Raw genomic sequence first — 20,763 nt, forward strand, 5'->3', positions numbered from 1 at the left:
GAAAAGAATTACAAGCAAATCATCCATTACCATCCAAATGAGTCTTTAAAGTGTTTCTGAGATCCACTTACTACAAAAACAATACATGGGGCAGGCTTTCCACTGGTACCCCATCTGGCAAGAATGTTTCAACAAGGCAAAAGAGGTTGTCTTCTTTTTTGTCGAAACAGGAGAGAAGGGGAAACACCATACCCTTTATGTCCTCTGAGCAGCCCTCCAACTGTCCTCTCTGAATCTTGAGCTTTGTGGCATCCTGCAAAAATCAAGTGAGCTATTAAATCTTTAGTGCCATGACACTGATGTGCACATATCCCCATTGTGCATTTAGGAGGTGCTGGAGCCAACAGGTAGTGCCCAGGACCACCACAGTCCACCAACACACTATCCCCCTTATTCCTGGGGCCGCTACTGCAAATGTGAATATGGGCGAAACTTCCGGTGCCAAAACGGAAGTAGGCTACATTAAATACATGTATTCTAGTACAGCAGCTAACTATAGACGCTAACAAAGAACGACAGTTGTTTCAATAGGAATTCTTCTGGAATTTGTAAATATTTATATTTTTGTTATCACATGTTCACACTGTTTGTATTATAAGCTGTAGATAAGTAAATAAGGTGGATACCACATTATTCCTGGGGGTCTACTGTAGCTATGAATGGAAGTGGAACTTCCAGTACAGTAACAATAATATCAAAACATGATTCTTCCAAAGGCTTACTAAAGTGATTTAGTGTCAACAGTGGTTGTTCTGAAATAAATAAATATTTGCTGTAATAAATACTGCTTCATTTTTGTTAAATCAATGAGCTGAAATGTTTTAATCATATTTTCTGTAATGCTCAGTACCTGCTGCTATGTTCATGGTACTAATATTATGACAAAGTTAAATATGTCTCTCACAACATGCTGTCCACTGTCTAAATGCATCGGGATGTGATTCTTTTAGTATTAATTTATCATTAATTCTTAATACAAAACTTGACATTTACCAAACTGAAGAGCTGGCAACTTGAGTCATGGATAATTTTATAAATATAATTCCCATATTTAAGAGGGATTAGTTTGTAAAATGAGAATTTCAGCAACTCCACAAACTAGAAATGTATCTTTTTATACCGATATAAAGCTACTAAAGTTAGCTAAATATGCCCTTGTAGGTTATCTAAAGTAATGTCATCAATTTGAACTCTCCAGTAGAGGCTAGAGAAATAATAATAATATTATCCCGTCTGAGGTGAAGCAGTCGAAGTTTATGTAGTTTGGTATTAAAATTGCTTTAATAGTCACGTTTAGCATCTGGTTTCTATGCAAAGTCCCATTTAGATAGAACAGAGCGGAAGTTGCGCCCATATTCATGGAGGGGTAGGAATAAGCTGGAAAGCCTGCCTCAGGGGACTCTGAACACAGATATGAATATGACTCTGAACACAGATATGAATGTGACTCTGAACACAGATATGAATGTGACTCTGAACACAGATATGAATGTGACTCTGAACACAGATATGAATATGACTCTTAACACAGATATGAATGTGACTCTGAAGGGGAAAAAATCCTTCACCTTAGGTCGCTCTGAAGCAGCAGTGCTGCGGCGGGACTCTCACTTTTTGGCTAGGGGACATCACGGTCCTCACGGTCACTCCCACCTCATCTGGAAAACTCCGTCCTTTTTCTTTCCCTCTTCCCAGTGTTCCCAGTATCCAACCGCCCATTTTTTGTGCATTTTTCAAAAGTCTGAAGTGGGCGGAGTTAGCTCTGAGCTTGGGGTTCACTTATGGTCCCCAACACAGCAAGTGTTAAACGTTCTCCACGCTAAAATGACAGCAAAAAATACAAATCAAACAGCAATGTTGGCTGGTCTAGAACTGAAACAAAATGCCTCCTGACCCATTTAACTTCTACCTATAAACACGTGGTGTTACTGAATGAAAAGAACTCAAGAAATATTTGACACTACGACAAAAGAAGTTCTACATACCTTACCAATAGCTCGTAGGCTGATGCTCCGGGTGACGTCGAATTAATACACGCCAATGTCCTGCTTTGTATTCCATCTTCGTTTGCAGCTCGTTCTACGAGCAGACAGCAACTTTATGAAATATTTACGCACACGAGACCACAGAAGACACGAAAACGCTGTAGTTTACCAGGCAGCCGTCGGCGGTTTGATTTTCCAACGAACCACACACGCATGCGTATAAGGTCCTTCTTTCCCCGCGCCTGCGCGAAACCGTATTCGCGCATGGCAATTGACTGCAACCACAGTGCGCAAACGCATTTCGAGAAAGCAGCACTGTTAGTGTACATGGAGGGAGGTGACTGAAAGCTGTTCACTCTGTAGCTCGTTTCCAAATTGTTCCATTTTTAAACACCCAAATCGCTGTTCTAGTACAGACAGAATAGAAAACGTTCCTGTGTAGACAGGGTTGAATGGCGACGGGAAACAGTTTTTCAAAATTATTTTTATATATTTATTTTTTATATTGATACAACTTTATTGAACAGATTCCAATAGTTAATACAGCATTGGCACATGAAACAAAACGTATTTAATAGACACAAATAACCCCACATACAGGTAAAGAGAAGTTTAGATTAAATTACATAAGGTATGAGAAGTAAATTAAAATTTCAGAAACTAAACCATGGTTTCATATTGTTTTTTTTTTTAAGATTTTTTTTTCCCCTTAGAAATCAATTTGATAGACTATATGTACAGTTCCCATTCATTTTTAAAACTGATTATGGAGGGTTTCTTGTCATTCTATTTGCATTCATGTTTAAGTTGTTTAACCAGTAAAAATAACTATTGTATTTATATAATGTATATACTATATATTCAACTGTATTATATACATATTATATATACAGTATGTATCTCTCTCTCTCTCTCTTTATGTATATATAAAGTAGTTCTTTCCAATTACCTTGTTATATTTCCTATCGGTAATATGTGTCATCCAATTCCAGTTCTGAAAGATTGACTGAAACATTAAAGTACATCAATGTATTTTGTGTTAGATGCATTAAAGGAAGTGGAATGGCTTTACAAATGCAATGGCATTCTTTGTGAGAGCAATTAACATCATTCTTTTCCAATAAATCAGTTAAACTAAAATAATTGACCACTTTCATCCATCAAATTAAGAACAAACAAAATGATTTTTGGTACCATTCTTGGTTTCAATAAGGTTTTCATATTAACTGTAACTGTCCATTTATTTCACAAGGCAGCATCATGTGGTGTAGCACTGAGAAACAAATGTGGACATAACAACAAATTGGTGCTTGTTCACAGGTTTTGCAGGTTGACAGGTTTTTACTGTATTTTCGACAGAACTTTCCTGATCATGCAGTATTTTTAACCTCTTGTCCCTGCTAAAATTACGGTATGTGATTGCAATTTTTTTCACAGATTTTTACTGTGAATTTAAATGTACATGAGAGAAAAGTCTGTAATTTTAACAAAATACTACTGTAATATTTAGAGTAATTGCCCGTCTTGAAGATTACAGTATTTTTCCTTTATTTTCACAATCTTCTTTCGTTTAAACGGTACAATTTTGTAATTATTACGTACTTTAATTGTAAAAATTTATGTTTCATACCGTTGCTTGATTTACAGCAATTCTGTGTATTTTATACAGTAATATATGTTTATTTGTTTTACGGTCTTTTACTGTTGCTATTTGACAGTCTTTTGCCGTATTTTCTACGGACATTTTTTACAGTGCATGGATAATCACCAGTCACTCTGCTCTGTGGAAATCTTGACTCTGTGTGCTCACGCTCATTTACAGCTTTATATATTTGCATACGCAATTCAAAACATGTTTGCACTAATAAATGCATGTTCAGGTAAACAAAACTGAGGAGAAATATCAGGTCAGAAGGAGACCCTCAGTGTACAACTTGCAAACATTTAGGGGGTGTGAGACAAAAACACATTGATTTAAATATTTTCCTTAATAATGTGATATTTTAGTATCAGAGTTTGAATCTTTTAAATATCAGACTGATTCCTCCCAGCAGATTCCTTCCAGTCCCAATCTAATCCATGCTGTGTAGACGATGACAGACAGAAACTTATTTCATTTCCATCTTTAAACAGGTTTACTTCACCCTTCTCTTGCCTTGTCTCCAAGTTATAATAATTGTGTTTCCTGTCTTCTTGATGTGATAATTCATTAAAGAAAAGAACGGAAATAACCAAGACTCTGGGGGATTTATGAATGCAGCCAATCAACAGACAGCCTCCCGTAAAGTCTACCTAATTTGTTCTCCTCTGATTTTCTTTCTCTGGAACTGAGAGCACTTAAGAAGCACAAACGCATCAATCATGATGAGATTATTCAGAGAACATGTATCTAATGAATGATGCAGCTTGTCATGCTTACAAACAGGGTTTAATAAGCAGCAAGCCAAGACAGTTTTATTTTCATATAATCAAATCTAACAAGAAGACTGCATTTGATGTCAAATAAACAGATAAAAATTAGTGTGTTTACGTGTTCCCCATATCTAAATCTGAGCAAGACAGTACCTGCATGCCATGTTCACAGCACTGTCTGTCCTCATGATCTGGCACAGGTGATACCAGTCAATCCACTTCTTTCATTCAAGAGGAGCTTAAAGTGTTTGAATGTTTGTTCTGATATGTCAGTAACATTTTATGTAGGTCTTGTCTGTTTGTCCATCTTGAACTTTAAAATTGGGAGGGTTAAAAATAATGAGGATGTCACCAGTTTAATGATTTTTGTGATTTTTACTTCAGTTTTTCCCTTTTCTTCACTATATTGAAAAAAAACCTTTCTATCTACATCTTCCTGTTTGTTTGTTTGTGTGTTTATGGTGAAAATATGTTACTTTACATTGTTATTGCTTACCTTATAAGACAAGAGACATGTTGTAGGCTAAGTCTATGTCAGAGCGGTATCTTTACCTCCGCCAAGGAGGTTATGTGATCGGCAGGGTTTGTTAGTTAGTTTGTTAGTTTGTTTAGCAACATAACTCAAAAAGTTATGGATGGATTTTGAGGAAATTTTCAGGAAATGTCAGAAATGGCATAAGGAAAAACTGCTTAGATTTTGGGAGTGATCCGGATCACCGTCTGGATCCAATAACTTTTTAAAGGATTCTTCATTATTGGGAGATAGGGCTAATGGCAGAGGTCTGTGCTCTCCAAGTACTTTTCTAGTTTGTTAGTCTGTTGGTTAGTTTGTTAGCAACATAGACTAACTCAAAAAGTTATGGATTGATTTTCATGAAATTTTCGGGAAATGTCACAAATGGCATAAAGAAGAACTGCTCAGATTTTGGGAGTGATCCGGATCACCGTCTGGATCCAGGAATGTTTTTAAAGGATTTGTCACTATTGGGAGATCGTGCTAATGGCGGAGGTCTGCACTCTCCAAGTGCTTTTCTAGTTGAACTTTTGAATTACCCGTGAACACTAATGAGACCTATCCACTGAACTTCACTGTCATTTGTATTTCCTTTCCTTTGTAGCTACACATTTTCCCACACATTAACACAATCTTTTTGTGTGGCATAGCCCACCTGTTCACGTGTTTCACGTCCCCCTTTCTGTTGTCAAAAAGTGATCTTGTATTGATCTGCGGGAAATAAATAAATAAATAAATAAATAAATAAATAAATAAATAAATAAAACCTTTTCAGAGCTTTTTAAAAAAGAAATTGCTTACCAGGAAACTTGGCGTCATCTTTCAATTTCCCTATTTTTCAACAGGCGCAGCATAGACGCCTTATTGTCCCTTGAAGACCCCTCAGAAATCAAATATGGCGGCGTCCATACGGATGTGTTGTGCCCTCCGCATCACACTCGGAGGTGAATTATTTCTTTATCTTTTCATCTTCTGCTTGTTGAAAATACTCTTTGTGTAGTGGAGCATGTTAACTTCGTTAATGCGTGTTATTTTGTTGCTTCGACTGTTTGTAAATGCGTCATATTGTTAACTGACCGGATACTAGCTCGTCGGTGCTGCAGGGATTTAAGAAGCCTTTATGGATTTTGAATCCAGTTTATCCTGGTCCTGTCTATTTGTTATTCTAGACGTGTCCTGGAAAATACTTTAAAAACTTATTTTAAATGGTCATGGTTGAATTCGGCTTGTTTTCATATACATCAGTAGCGCCTCTTAGGTGTTTGGTATTCATGTGAAAAATTGAACCAGTGAAAACCACCTGGTTGTGGCGATAGATGAGGTCACGTGTATATCACCACGGCTATTGGTTTTGTGTTTTCATTGTAGCATCTTTGCGGTTGAAACTCTGATAATGGATGTTTTTACCAGGTGCTGCACCACTTCGTACCTTAGCGGGAGTTCATCCGGTGTCACAGGCAGTGACCCGAGCCTCAGCTGTTTCTCTCCAAAGAAACCCTGCACCTCCACTCGTTCCCCCAACAGCTTGGCAGCAAACCAGGCATGGCAGCTTCTTCAATAAATGTAAGGTGATCATATTGGATCATCATATGGTCTGCAGTTATATAGATACACAACATTGGTGGGCTTGTTGAGTTAAAAAATACAATCTGTCAGTACCACTCATTTAAATGTCTACCAGTTATCTTAACAGCCAAGATGTCTATATGTATGAGTTCCCCTTTGCATGTGTTTACAGTGACAGCTGATGACTTATGGAGAGGTGTGTTGGCAGAGATGGGTGCAGGAGCCAGGAAGGGCAGAGGAAAGCGAACCAAACGCAAAATGAAAAGAGACCTGAACCGAGGACAAATCCTTGGAGAAGGTGAGCCATTATCTGTTTTTGTGGTCCCTGCAGATTTCCTGACTTGGTTTTTTCCATTGTGCAGTTAGGAGTTAAGTAATTATAAATTTCGTTTTTATTTGCTGTAAGCCTTTTTAATCATCTCCTAATATGAAAATCAGGTTGTTTAGGTGCCTTTGTAAGCACTCAGGGTCACATTACAAGGCATATCAAAAAGACGACAAAGATATGTTGCTAGTTAATTAAAACATTTAATAAAACATTGGTAGAAAGAAATTAGTCACACTGATTATGCAAGTTTGAAAGATAGATTTTAAAAGTTTGAAAATGGAGAGAGTTTATATTCAAATGTCTGGAGGGAAGGAAAGAGGAGGAGATTAAATTAAAGGTGTTGGAGGAAGATGCATCAGGTCATAGGTGTTTTGACCAGTGATTTTCTACTCTGCAACACATGATTGGTTGATCTGTGTTTGTAGTTGTTTTACATTTTATGTCTGTATCTTTGGTGAATGTGCTGCTGCTTGTCTTGGCCAGGACACTCTTGTGAATGAGATGATTAATTTCAATAATGTTTTCAGGTTGAAAATGTTTAAATAAGCAAGTATAGTTAAATAGTAAGTCTTTTACAGTTTGTGTTTCATTTCTTTAACTTGACTTTAACCTACAGGTCGTGGAGGTTATCTGTGGCCCGGTTTGAACGCTCCAGTGCTGAAGGATGGGAATCCTCAAGCCATGGGTCGAAGAGGCGAGACTGAGCAGCAAGAGGTGCAGGCTGAACTAGGTAGAGTCAAAAACACTGAGCACATCTGACCACACATCAGTCTCTATGATGTGCAGACATGTTTTTATTTTTATCATATGGTTATATACTGTATAGCTTCCCCCTTTGTTATCTTTATTTTACTCTGTTCTACGTGTTGTTAAAAGTACCTTCATTCAATTCTTGTTAAATTTTCCCTCCCACAATGATGGGTTTTCAGACCAGTCATTGTGTTTTGTATGAGAAACTTGATTAGTCTTCCTTATACAATAGACAGATGTAACATTGGTGTATCTTTCTTTATAAGGCTATTTTACATGAATTAGCATCTTATCTTTGTTCTTTAACAACTCCAGAAGCTGTCAGTAGCTGTAATCTTCATTCTCATGGATTCATCCTGTATGAGATTCCTCAGACTCACTTTGTCTTTGGTCAAAAAGTTTTTAATGTTTTTGATCCGTCGTCTTGGTCTGAGCTACAGGGTCATCTTAAACTTGAATGTTATATTTGTTTAGGAGATTTCAAAGCTAGAATAGAGAACACTTGACCAGTGTGTGCACATTTTTCTGCTGAAAGCTGCTGATTTGTTGGTTGATGTAACCTTTGTTTTTGCATCCTGTTTAATGTCATGTGTGAAACTTAGCATGCTGCTGTCTTAGCCAGGACTCCTTTGTAAAACAGATTTTTGTATCTCAGTGGGAATACTCCTGGTTGAATACAGGTTAAATAAAATAAATAAGAAATTGCTGTCTCTCCTCTGCTCTTGCCTGTACTGCTCACTGTGACTATCAGAGCAGACAGACAGATAAGAAGGTCGAAGAAGCACCTTTGCCGTAGGCTAATCAATTTACAAGCGCAAACATTTGTGTTATGAATCAAGTCAAGCCAAAATGATGTAGCCTACCTTTGACTGTCAGCTTGATGAAAAAAACTGCAGCACTCACTGGCTGTAGCTGTTCTTCTGCTCAAAAAATCCATGACAAGGAGGGTTGTCCCGATCAGCACTTTTGGCCTCCGATCCTGATCCGATTTTTAATACTGAATATCTGCCAACACCGGGTCCCGATCCGATATTCATAATTACTTAGATTAGAGTTTCAATTGTTTTTGTTTAAAAAAAAATAACTGAAGTAACCAGAATAACTACTAGATGTCTCAAACTTATTCCATTTTACTCAGTACAGCCAAAATTGTTGTAGAAAACAAAATCACATTTCTACTCAAAATGGTGTATCAGCTCTGTTTCACTTTAATAATCTCTCAATTAATAAATGAGGTTGCATATTAACCTGACTGTATTAGTCACAACAAAAACTGAAGTCAAAACAGTTTAACTTGAATAGGATCAAAAACAAATGAATCATACAGATTCAAAACAACAATCCCTAAAATGTAGCAGCTTAATCTGAGACATGAACCAGAACACTAGCATTGCAATAAACCCAAATATCAAATACAAGGCACTCTTGTTATTACAGTGCAATTTCTGTGTGCAACTAGAGCTGCCACATCACGTTTTCCTCCCTCACTTTTATTTCTTTACCCACCCATTACTTTACAATGAAGTGTAGCCTCTTGTTTAGGAACAGTCTCGATGGCCTGCTTTACATGCTCTGCTGTGTGAACCCACTAAACTGGCGTGCATACAATACTACATGCTTTAACTCAAAGGTGGAGGACTGTTCAGTGAGACTCAGCAGTGACATAGGGCAAACATCAGAGCTGTAAACATCTGTAGTAAAGCTAACTGCAGCGAAGTTGCTTTTCACATTCTCTAGTATGCTGTCATGTACTTTGTTGTACAGCTCCGGTAAGGCAGTGTCAGTAATGTGATGGGCTGGTTGTCCAAAGCGATGATTTCGACCACTTTTTCTGTTATCTTTTTTGCCTTATCGCTCTCTCGAGGGTACTTGTCTCTTCTCTTAAAGTCCAGAGGTTGTTGCTTCGGTGAAGCTGCCTGTTGCTATAGTGAAGTCAACATATCCCGCTGTATGTTAAGTTCAGAAATGACAGATCAAATTTGTAGTGTTAACAGCTGCTATCAGCTCTTGAAACGGTATTACAGATGCTGCAAGTGGCCATTGGACTTTTTTCACTCTGACGGTTGAAGTTTTTCCACACAGCTGACGTTTTAAACACAGGAATGCTAATGTTGCTACTGCTGCTTTGTTTTGTTACTGGTGTGTTTACAGCCTGTCGTAAATTGTGCTCTGTTAACAACAGCTGATGGAAATGATTGGCTTGGCTGATCGGATCAAATTGCCATTCTCCGATCAATTAAAAATGCTTAAATCGGCACCGATCCGATACATACAATCGGGATCGGGACATCCCTGATGACAAGCATTAGAGAAAAATATTAATCCATTGTTGAAATACCTGTTAAAATAAGAAACTTGAATAAAACAGCTGTGAGGATGAGAAATGTGCTTGCTTTTTCAGCTATATAAAGTAGATATGACTGATGGAATAACTACTTTTTTAAATTTCTAATTAAAAATCTGCTCATTTCATATACTTCTGCTAAAAATGAATTGTTGTTGTCTTTCCTACAAACAGAAAATTATTAATAAGGACTCAAATTTACAAGAAGCTCTGGATTGATAATGTGACTTGTACATCTGTTTTTCTTTGGTACATTCTTGTCCTATCAAATAAGAAGGTAATGTGCCATTTAAGGCATGTGGTATCAGAACATTATCAAAGTATCAAACACTTTGACAACCTTTGATTGATAGTGTTTAACATGTTAAATCTGTACTTTCTACTATTATAGCAATACTGTGATAATATGGTGATATTTTAGGTCGTGATTATCGTGATATGAAATTTGAATGTGGTATCATCTCTACATAACACAACAGCAAAATTTTTGAGTGTTATAAATCCAAAATTGGTTTCTTATTCTTTCTCTGCCACATGTATTGGTTTTTACTGCCACCTGTCGATCCATAAAGCAAGGTTGACTGATCCGTTCACAAAAGTGGTGATCAACTAAATTAAAAAGGGACTCACTCATAGAAAAAAGGTTGAGAAGGTGAGGTGAGAGAGAGGTTGACAATTGAGAAAACAGAAGCAGCAACAGCACACTGCTGTAAGAGGAGTTGTTCATTTGCCTTCATAGTGAGCTCAGTCTATTAGCAGTAAGAACACATTTAAATTGGCAGTGAAAAAATAGGACCATGTCTTTTTGTTGAAGCCATTTTTGCTGCTTAATTTTGATGTTTGTGTCTCTCTGCACAGTGCGTCAGAGGGACGATTGGGAGAAAAGGAGGAAGATGAGGATCAAGCGAGAGAGAGGATGGACAGGAAGCTCCTGGGGAGGTATCAGCCTGGGGCCCCCTGACCCCGGACCCAATGGAGGTAAAGTATAAATGCAGTATGGAGACGTACATATTGTTCGCAGCAAGTTTTTCTAACAGTTGAGCTGGACTGAAAGACCTCAGTCCAGCTGTAGATGTCTGTGTTAAGGATGGATGAAGTAGTAGAGGAGTTATAAGGGGTATCAGCTGCCCTGAGTGATAGAGAGAGAGAAAAAGACAAGTGGCAGGCTTGTATGGTGGCCTATTAGGACTGATGAAGATGATTATGAGACCTAACTGTCAAGTAGGACAAAATCCTAATTTAGAAAGACCTCTCTCTCTCTCTCTCTCTCTCTCTCTCTCTCTCTCTCTCTCTCTCTCTCTCTCTCTCTCTCTCTCACACACTTCTCTCTGTATCCCACTTCTTTCTCTTTATTTTGTCCCTCTCTTGTTCAAGTTCCTCAGCCTCTATATTTCTTTCTATCTATCTCTTTTGTAATACTTTTGGCTTCTCTCCATCTCCATTTAGTCACACTCAGTCTTTCTCTCCTTCTGTCTCCTCTCTGTCAACTCCTTCATTTGTCTCTTTCCTCCCACACACCCATGTCTCTTTTTTCTTCTCTGTTCACTCTCCATTCTTGGCAAGAGAGCTAAAATGACTGCACTGTTTCTCCTCCATATGTTATATTTTCAATATGGCTCATACGATGACAATGCCAGACAGTTTGGCTCAGACTGAAATATTATGACTGGATGACTGCTGTGAAATTTTGAACAGACATCTGACCTCAGCTAGAGCCATCAAGATGTCAGTTTGCTTTTCACAGGATTTTAACTTGTTCTTATTTAACTTAGTAGAGATCTTTCCATTCTAGTTTTTACTTTCAGAGACAAATTCTGATGACTATATTTGAGTATTTGTTAATAATAAGTACCCCTTCCATATCAGTCAAGTAAGAGATGACAAAGGTCTGAAAACAAGCCAACCTGACTGTAGCAACAGCTCATCCTGCAGATGCTCCTAAAGCTGGAAGCAAAATAGTAATATTAGTTGCTGTTTGGCTAATTTTAAAGAAGATAAAAAGTAAATTTAAAGAAGAGGTTAGTGGATTGATAATATATTTTTAACTATTAGACTGGTTATTTTATTTCACCAGAATTATAGGATTTTTAGCTGTATATATGGTTCAGGTAGCCTAAGGACTTTAATGGCAGTTGGAAAATGTGATGGTGCTTACATGCAAAACCAACACAAAAACACACCAGTACCATAGCATGTTGGCATTAGGATGTCAGCTTGTACAGTTAGATTAGTAATTATTTGAACAGTAACACAATTTTTATCATTTCATATCAATTTCTTTTAACCACTTCAGTGGATTTGAAATAAACCAGTCAAGATGTGACTGAAGTGTAGACTTTCAGCTTTAATTTAAGGGGACCACATAAATATGGCATTTACCCCTCTGTAATTACAGCAACTTTTGCAGATGACCTAACTATATCAAAACACAACCTCACAGAGCTTTTAGTTTGGATCTAAACTATTGATTTTTGTGGAGTTTTTATTCACATTTTTCTTATTTCAGAAGATTTTGTAACTTTAAATGGTAATGGGTATATTCATTTGAGGTTTGAATACTATTATTTGCACTTTAAATTGCAACATTACATGTTAATATAGCCTTTTCTCCAATGATTCCTCCACACTGTTGTAACAAAGCTCAGCTTTCATTACAGCTTTGTATGTTTTTATGTACTTATAATTTATTTAGAAGAACAACCAATCCACACAACAACTTTATACTGTTTTCCAAGTGTTTCTTTCTAGAAGCTGTTAGAGTGTTGGTAAAGCCCAAGAGTATGGATGCTTCAAGCCTGGTTTATGCTTCTGTGCAAGTTGTGAGCGCTACATACTTGTGCATTAGTGTGTCTGCATCACTCTGCAGTAATCCACCTAACGCTACCCGGCAGTGTAATTTTGTGCCAGTTCCTGGTTCCGTGGCCACATTTCCCGCTTGTTTGTGTACAGAAAACCATTGCATCTGAAATGGAGCATATTGTGTTAGAGGTGCAGATGATGAAAATTGATCCCCAGTTGATGATAGGACAGTAATTGCAAATTGGAAAATAAAGAGACATCCAAGGAGATGAAAGTACAGCTGCTGAATCAGCAGAGGGCAGGGAAATGTTTTGCACTGGCTCAGTCACTGAGAGACTTGGATTAGGAAATACACATCTGATAATGCCAGTTGTTGGCAGGTAGATTTGACTAGCTGTATCACCGGCTTCAGCCATTTAATTCTCTCTAGAGTGCACACAACATGCCTGTATACATTACTCAGAATCTGACATCACTAGTGCTAACTAGCAGACCAATAAAAGGGCTTGTGATCAGCATTGTTTTGATGCATAGTTACATTTTTGACAAGATGCACATCAGCCTGAGCAGAGTTCTGCATGGGGTTCAGGGCTACGCTGATGTACAGCATAGAGTATGGCTCGGCTGACACAGAAGCGTGAATCAGATAAGATATTCCTTTATTAGTCCCACATTTACAGCAGCAAGAGTGGTATAAACAAAGCACGCAAAAGAGTGAAAAGAGCATGCAATTAATACAATGAATACATACAAAAAAGGAAAATATAACAATGTAACTTACAAATTAAAAAATTATAAATAGGATGTAATGTACATTTTATGTACCTGTATGCACATATAAACATACACAAATATGTATATACAGTGGTGTGAAAAAGTATTTGCCCCCTTTCTGATTCCTGATTTTTTTGCATATTTATCACACTTAAATGTTTCGGATCATCAAACCAATTTTTATATTTCACAAAGACAACCCAAGTAAATAGAAAATGCAGTATTTGAATGATTATCTAATTTTTTAAGGGGGGAAACAATCCAAACCTATCTGGCCCTGTGTGAAAAAGTAATTGTCCCCTCAACCTAATAACTTGTTGTGCCACCCTTGGCAGCAATAACTGAAATCAAGCATTTGTAGTAACAGGTGTTGAGTGTTTCTCATCACTGTGGTGGAATTTTGACCCACTCTTCTTCACAGAATTGCTTTAACTCAGCCATATTGGAGGGTTTTTCAGCATGAACTGCCATTTAAGGTCACACCATAGCATCTCAGTTGGATTTAAGTCCGGACCCTGACTGGGCCACTCGAAAACCTTAATTTAGTTTTTCTTGAGCCATTGAGAGGTGGACTTGCAGGTGTATTTCAGGTCGTTGTCCTGCTGCACAACCCAAGAGTGCTTGAGCTTGAGGGCACATACTGATGGCCGGACGTTCGCCCTCAGGGTTTTCTGGTAGACAGCAGAATTCATGGTTCCATCAACCACAGCGAGTGGTCCAGGTCCTAAAGCAGCAAAGCAGCCCCAGACCATCACACTGACACCACCATGTTTGACTGTTGGCATGATGTTCTTTTTATCAAATGCTGTGTTATTTTTACGCCTGATGTAACGGGACTCAAACCTTCCAAAAAGTTCAACTTTTGTCTCGTCAGTCCACAGAATATTTCTCCAAAAGTCTTGGGGATCATCAAGATGTTTCTTGGAAAATGTGAGAGGAGCCTTTGTGCTCTATTTGGTCAGCATTGGTTTTGGCCTTGGAACTCTCCCATGATGCCATTTTTGCCCAGTGTCTTTCTTATGGTTGAGTCATGAACTCTGACCTTAACTGAGGCCAGTGAGGCCTACAGGTCTTCGGATGTTGTTCTAGGTTCTTTTGTGACCTCCTGGATGAGTCTTGGTTGCACTCTCAGAGTGATTTTGGTTGGCCCACCACTCCTGGGAAGGTTCACCACTGTTCCTTGTTTTCTCCATTTGTGGATAATGGCTCTAACTGTGGTTTGCTGGAATCCCAAAGACTTTGAAATGACTTTGTAAACTTTTCCAGACTGATAGATTCCATTCACTTTGTTTTTTCATTTGTTCTTAAATTTCTTTGGCTCGTGGCATGATGCGTTTCTTTTTGAGATCTTGTAGCCTACTTCATTTTGTTTCTATTTAAGTGATTTTTTTGATTTAACAAATCTGGTGGTAATCAGGCCTGGGTGTGGCCAGTGAAATTGAACTCAGCTTTCCAAAAATTGTGGTTAATCACAGTTAACTCATGATTTAACAAGGGGGGCAATTACTTTTTCACACAGGGCCAGAGAGGTTTGGATTTTTTTCCCCCCTTAAAAAATTAAATAATCTTTCAAACACTGCATTTTCCATTTACTTGGGTTGTCTTTGTGAAATATAAAAGTTGGTTTGATGATCCGAAACATTTAAGTGTGATAAATATGCAAAAAAATCAGGACTCAGAAAGGGGGCAAATACTTTTTCACACCACTGTATACAGATGTGTACAGATTACACATATAAATATGGTATGGCACAGTGATTATTTGGAGCAGTATGTGGATCAGGCTCACATACACACACCCTTACACAAGCACACTCATTTCAAACATACATGTGTAGATATGCTGCAGGTCCAGCCCTGCCCCAACCCCCTCCACCCCTAAAATGCCACCTTAGTAGCAACACCCTTTAGACTTTGTGTATTTCATAAGGCTACCAGTCCTGTCTTGAAAATGTGGTAACAAGGGCTTCTGTCATTTTCTAGTCTTGTCACCAATTTCTTCCTATAAAAACCTTCTCTGTAGGATTGTAACAGGCAAATCTAAGATAGCATTAATAAAACTGCAGACAGAATATTATACATATTCCCACTACCTTTAACATAAGATTTTCTGTCAGGACTTAGTGTTTAAGGTTGAATCTAATGCTGTAATCTAAAACTCTCTGAAGCCAGTAAAGGTGCATCTCCAGCCTAATCAACCTTTCATTACAAACCCTAAGCAACATCTCTGGTTAATTCCTCCTGATGAACTGATGGAGCTCCTGTTCCCAGACTCATTACCAGCTTAAACTTTGCTCTTGCTGACGGACTGAGTTCAGAACATTTAGCTCAAACTGCTGATTGATGAGAGGCGAGGTTCTGTGGTTTACTCTTCTCTTCTTGTGTTACAGCCCTTTTATAACTCCCTGTGTGTCTTATCCTACTTTCTTTTCCTCTTGTTTAAGCCTATTTTTTCCTGCTAACAAGCCTTCACGTTATGTGATACACTTGTGATCTCTGTGCTTTATGTACAAACTCTCTCTGCACAAACAAACACTGTCTCCTACACACATAAAACACAGTGGGCCTTGATGCTGTGATGTGCAGAGAGCTGTAACTAGGATGGCTGTCTCGGATCAGTTTAGCTTCTCACAGATGGTGGGCTAGTGTCCCAGCTTAGAGGTCTCTGCCAGTCAGCTCTTCTTTGTTTGTTGTTAATTGGTTTGAAGTGAACAGACCTCTGCTGGGAGACAAACGTCCTTCAGAGGTCACTGACAATGAAAAGTGTCGACCTGTTACATGACAGCAAGGACTTCTGGGTATTTGTTACGGCAGCAGGAGCTTGTCTATGTGTGTGTAGGTGTGTGTGTGTGTGTAAAAGCTTTTTTATCTCTTTCTTTCTTTCTCCACAGAGACTTATGAAGACTTTGATTCTCGTGTCATTGAGGTGAGTTTTTCCTCTTTCCATCAAAGTGACACTAAAATTGGAGCCCAAATATCCACCACAACTTTTGTCAATTTTAGTTTTAATTTTAGCAGTTTGGTGTGAACACACAGTTAGACTGACACACTGTCAGTGTGAAAACAGACCCCAGAACTTCAAATCCAGAGGATGTATTACTTTACTCTTTTAAGGAAGGAGTCACTCCACACATTTTCTCAGTTACATTTTTAGACTTTAGTGCCTGTTTGCAAACTAGCTTGAAAACAGAGAAAATAGCAAAATGTTTGAGACTGCTTTGACTTTCCCTAGATATTCAGCTGTATTAATTCAGGCTGAGTATACAGCAGAAAAGATCGAGCATAGCGAGCCTGAAGCAGGGGCTGCTTGTGTTAAATGCACCCTGTAACATGAAGACACTACCGGCACAGCTCTGTGAGAGGGATAACTCAGCTTTATGGTCTGGGAAGCATTTAGCTCTGAGGGATTTATCCTGTCAAATTCATGAAAATGTCACAGTGGTTAGCCTATCTCAGAGATAACTAAAATTACCCTGATTAAAGAAACAAAAAAATGACTTTAGTCACCACCTGAGGGCAGCAAAAAATATAAATAAATAACTGTGAACACAACATTTACTCATCAGCAGCAGCAGCTCAGCGACAACCTGAAACTTGTAGTGCATGAGTGTAAGATCAGGTCTAATTAGATATTTTTAAAATTTTGACACTGAGCTTATTGATCGCAGTTCATGACCCTGCCATAGAGAATCGCAGCTTTAACTAAAGCTGAAAACTCAGAATAACCATGCAGAAAGCCTCAGAGGGGAAAACTGTTTTCAGGAAACTCAAAATGGCAGAAAATCCACTGTTGCGTGTGCACATGGACAGTGTTGGAGGCAAATATGCCAAGCAAGGAGAGCTGCAGTTGAGCATTAAATGTCAGGTCATTTTGCAGCTGCAGTGTGAGGAGATCAGATGGATATTAAAATGTTCTCTGTTTGACCTGGATATTTAGGCCTTCCAGTGGCAAAGTAGCATTTGCATCGGTGCTTGATGCCAAACACTTCAAACAATTTCACAATCCTCAGAGCAGCAGCAGAGACAGGCAGACTGTTTGTCAAAGCAGACCAAGCTTCAGTTATTTTAATAGTCTGATAATGGAAAAAAAGTCAAATTTTTGATTTTAGACACTATCTTTCTTGTTTAATGATGAACACATGTGAAACAACAGATTTTCACCCTTTTCCACTCTTAAGAATTGATACCTATTTTGACGCCGAAACAAAAAAAGGGTTTTCAGGATGCTCAAAACTGGCTAATTAGGTATTTTTGGCCCCTAGCCAACCACACGTAATGATTCATTGTTGCTCAAAACCTGACCTCACTTGTTGCTATTTTGTTAAGCAGCTATGCACATGTTTTGGCACCTAAGATTGTAAATGCTGCTGCACACATGTGAAGCTGGGGTAGGTGATATGGCCTTAAAATTTTTATTGCAGTATTTGTTTTTGCTCTTTGCAATAATCATACATGTAAATGTATTTTCAGGTGCTGCTAGCCCCTGTTTCCCTAAAACTAACCAGTGATGGTATACTATACTCAGTGCATTAGATCACAGAGATATTTTTATATATCTATGTGTGTTCATCTCTTTGTACTTTCTGTGGTTTTGACTTTCATTACTCTCCTGCTGTGGTGTGTTAAGCTGCCACTGAAGGCACCACTGATCACAATGAAAGCAATCAAACAAAATAATGACTACAGACTTCTACTGTGAAGGGTCAGTGTATTTTATGGCCACTGGATTTTCTATTTCAGATGAGGAGACCAAAACTAATAAAAGGGCTGTTTCCTAATAACTATTTAAAAATGGGAAGCAGAACATGGATTTTTGTCCTGATAAGAAAACAATTAAACAGAAAGAGGTTGTTATCTGACCCTCTTTGATGTGCGTCTAAAAGAAATAGGGTAATTTGAATGAGGGATGTCATCTTGTTTCTTGATTTCACATGAAGCCTTGACCCAGAAATCATCAAGAGATTGACTGTGGCCATCACAGGATGACCATCAGTCACTCTCACCAGTGTATTGGCTATTGGCTATTGTTTTGTATTGACCTGGATGTCAGGCTAAGCATCAAATGCAATCATGTGCAAAAACAATTATTTTAATGAAAAATATGACAGTACCTGGAAAATTCAGCGTGTTTTTTCCATGGTCATATCATCCTCTCTTAATGTCACGTTTGCCTTCATTAAAAAGTATGTAGATGTGTCCATGGTGGTGGTCCAATGGTGCAGTGTTTTCCTTTTTTTATCACAGTAAAAACCAGGTTAAATGGTTATTGGGAAACCATTTGTTTCTTGATAATGGTGCTCTAATTCAAATCTAATTTTTTTGCTGTAAAACACACTGATCATGGAGAATCTGTCATATAGTGTGTGTTTCATTGATTCAACTTAGCTTTAGCAGTGTTGCCAGCGAGTGTATGGAGCTACGGTGTTCATAGATGCTTTGCTAATCTCATTTAAAACCACAGCCCTGCCTTCTGACAGTTGTTGTAACACTGAAATGGCATATATTTTAAACTGGAGAACATATTGTAGCTGTTCATGAAAGTAGAGCTGACAACAGCTCTGAAAACCAGTCTATCACAGCATGATCCTTGTTCCTTTGTCAACAATTATTAAGAAGCTTCAACTAGACAGATTTTATCACAATTAAAAAGTTTAACAGGCAACACATTAGCAAAGTAATAATCATAGCTACCAAAGTATTAGTAGATAAGCTCACATAAGAATCATTGGCCAAATTTCCATTATGAAACAATTCCACCACCACCACCTATAAAACATACTGCTTCAGTACACCCTTGAAAAACAACTTGGAGTATATTTAGCTGTTTATGAAATTGCACAAAATGAAAGCATGTGCAGTCAAATTAAGCTGATTTACTATCAACACATAGGCCCACGTACTAACGTATAATAAAAATAGATTTTTGAACTTGATTTTTGAAGTCTTGTGACTATTCAGTAGGCATAAGCAATGACCAATGTGAACTGTTGAACATTAACAGGACAGGTACAATCAACACACTGCAGGTGTTTTTATTTGTGTTACTGACACATTGGAAGCAGTTTCATTGGTGCAAGCTGCAACATCACTGAACATTTTTGTTTTAATCATAAATATGTTTATTGTTTAGTCTGAGACTACATAAAGATGGCGGCGCTGGGGAAGAGTTCGTTATTAAATCAGTGGTTTGTGAACGCTTACTCTCATGGGTTTTCCCAGAATCAGGACCAAGGATGACAAGACCAGCCCAGGCTCAAGAGGCATCCTGCCCTGACCCAGCTCTGGGTGGAATAACTGTCTTTTCTTCCTTATCAAAGCTTAAACATCAGACTTTAATTCTCAAGGCTGATTAGTTAGCAGTTACATAAATATAAGGCTTCTGTGTATGAGTGCATGCGAGTGTCTTGAGAGATAAGATGAGCTGTATGAGCGGACAGGGTTCATTTAGATTCTCTCTCCGTAGTACTGTATTTTACCTTAATTCAATTAGCGCTAATGGACCGTACTAAACTAATGGGGGTAATGTAACAAGGTCACAGACATACGCACACACATACACACGCAGTTCCACGCACACATACACAGTTCCACGCACATACTCAAACTGACTTAACTCTGACACATATTTACACAAATTTGGTCAAAAACATGTTCTGTACATTGGCCACACGTATGATCCCCACACTCACAGTATCTGGTAGTGAGTGTGGGAGTGGGTATGTGTGTGTGGGTCACATTGATAGTCTTCCCCAGCCCTCTCACCCACATAAATAAGAGTGGTGTCACAGACATTAGGCTTCCCCCTGGAAACTGACGGACGCTTTTATGGTGCCATCTCCTATAAATACATCCTGTGTCTGTGTGTGGGTGGCTGTGTGTCTGTGTGCACGGGAGGATGTGCTCCACTATAAATTCAGGCCTAATGAAATGAAAAAGGCTTGCTGGAATTAAAGGCTTGTCTCCCAAGGACGATGACGCCGGCATGCCATTAGTGAACACGTCCAACAGGAGGAAGTGGAGAGGAGGGAGGGAGAGAGAGAGAGAGAGAGGGAGAGAGAGAGATGAGATGAGAGAGAGTGGAAGAAAAGTTGTTAGAGTGAGTTAAGAAGTCAAGAGTTGAGAGAGAGAGATTGGAAAGTTAAAAAAGTGAAGAGAAACATGAACAGTACAACAACGCTTATAAAAGGAAAAAAAATCACTAAAGTATAGCTAACAGCATAAAATTATTACAGAAAATTTAATGAAATAAATTAATGATAACAATACATTGAAAACGGCTGAATTTTACTTG

The 20,763-nt window shown here is 38.2% G+C and overlaps 1 protein-coding gene and 1 long non-coding RNA gene across 2 annotated transcripts in view; one reads left to right on the forward strand and one right to left on the reverse strand.

Moving 5' to 3' along the window:
* Positions 1-5,762, reverse strand: part of LOC121511489 — a 62,394-nt gene extending 56,632 nt beyond the window's left edge. The window contains exons 1-2 of the long non-coding RNA XR_005992048.1: positions 5,713-5,762; positions 5,567-5,622 (exon numbers count right to left, since the gene is read on the reverse strand). This is a non-coding gene — a long non-coding RNA (uncharacterized LOC121511489). The remainder of the gene's footprint in view (positions 1-5,566; positions 5,623-5,712) is intronic.
* Positions 5,763-5,783: 21 nt separating this feature from the next.
* Positions 5,784-20,763, forward strand: part of mrps5 (mitochondrial ribosomal protein S5) — a 31,235-nt gene continuing 16,255 nt past the window's right edge. The window contains exons 1-6 of the mRNA XM_041790214.1: positions 5,784-5,855; positions 6,322-6,474; positions 6,650-6,775; positions 7,422-7,535; positions 10,758-10,877; positions 16,364-16,398. Coding sequence (XP_041646148.1) covers positions 5,807-5,855; positions 6,322-6,474; positions 6,650-6,775; positions 7,422-7,535; positions 10,758-10,877; positions 16,364-16,398 — 597 coding nt within the window. The 5' untranslated portion in view covers positions 5,784-5,806. The remainder of the gene's footprint in view (positions 5,856-6,321; positions 6,475-6,649; positions 6,776-7,421; positions 7,536-10,757; positions 10,878-16,363; positions 16,399-20,763) is intronic.

Source organism: Cheilinus undulatus, linkage group 6, assembly GCF_018320785.1.
Source record: "Cheilinus undulatus linkage group 6, ASM1832078v1, whole genome shotgun sequence".
Classification (NCBI taxonomy): domain Eukaryota; kingdom Metazoa; phylum Chordata; class Actinopteri; order Labriformes; family Labridae; genus Cheilinus; species Cheilinus undulatus.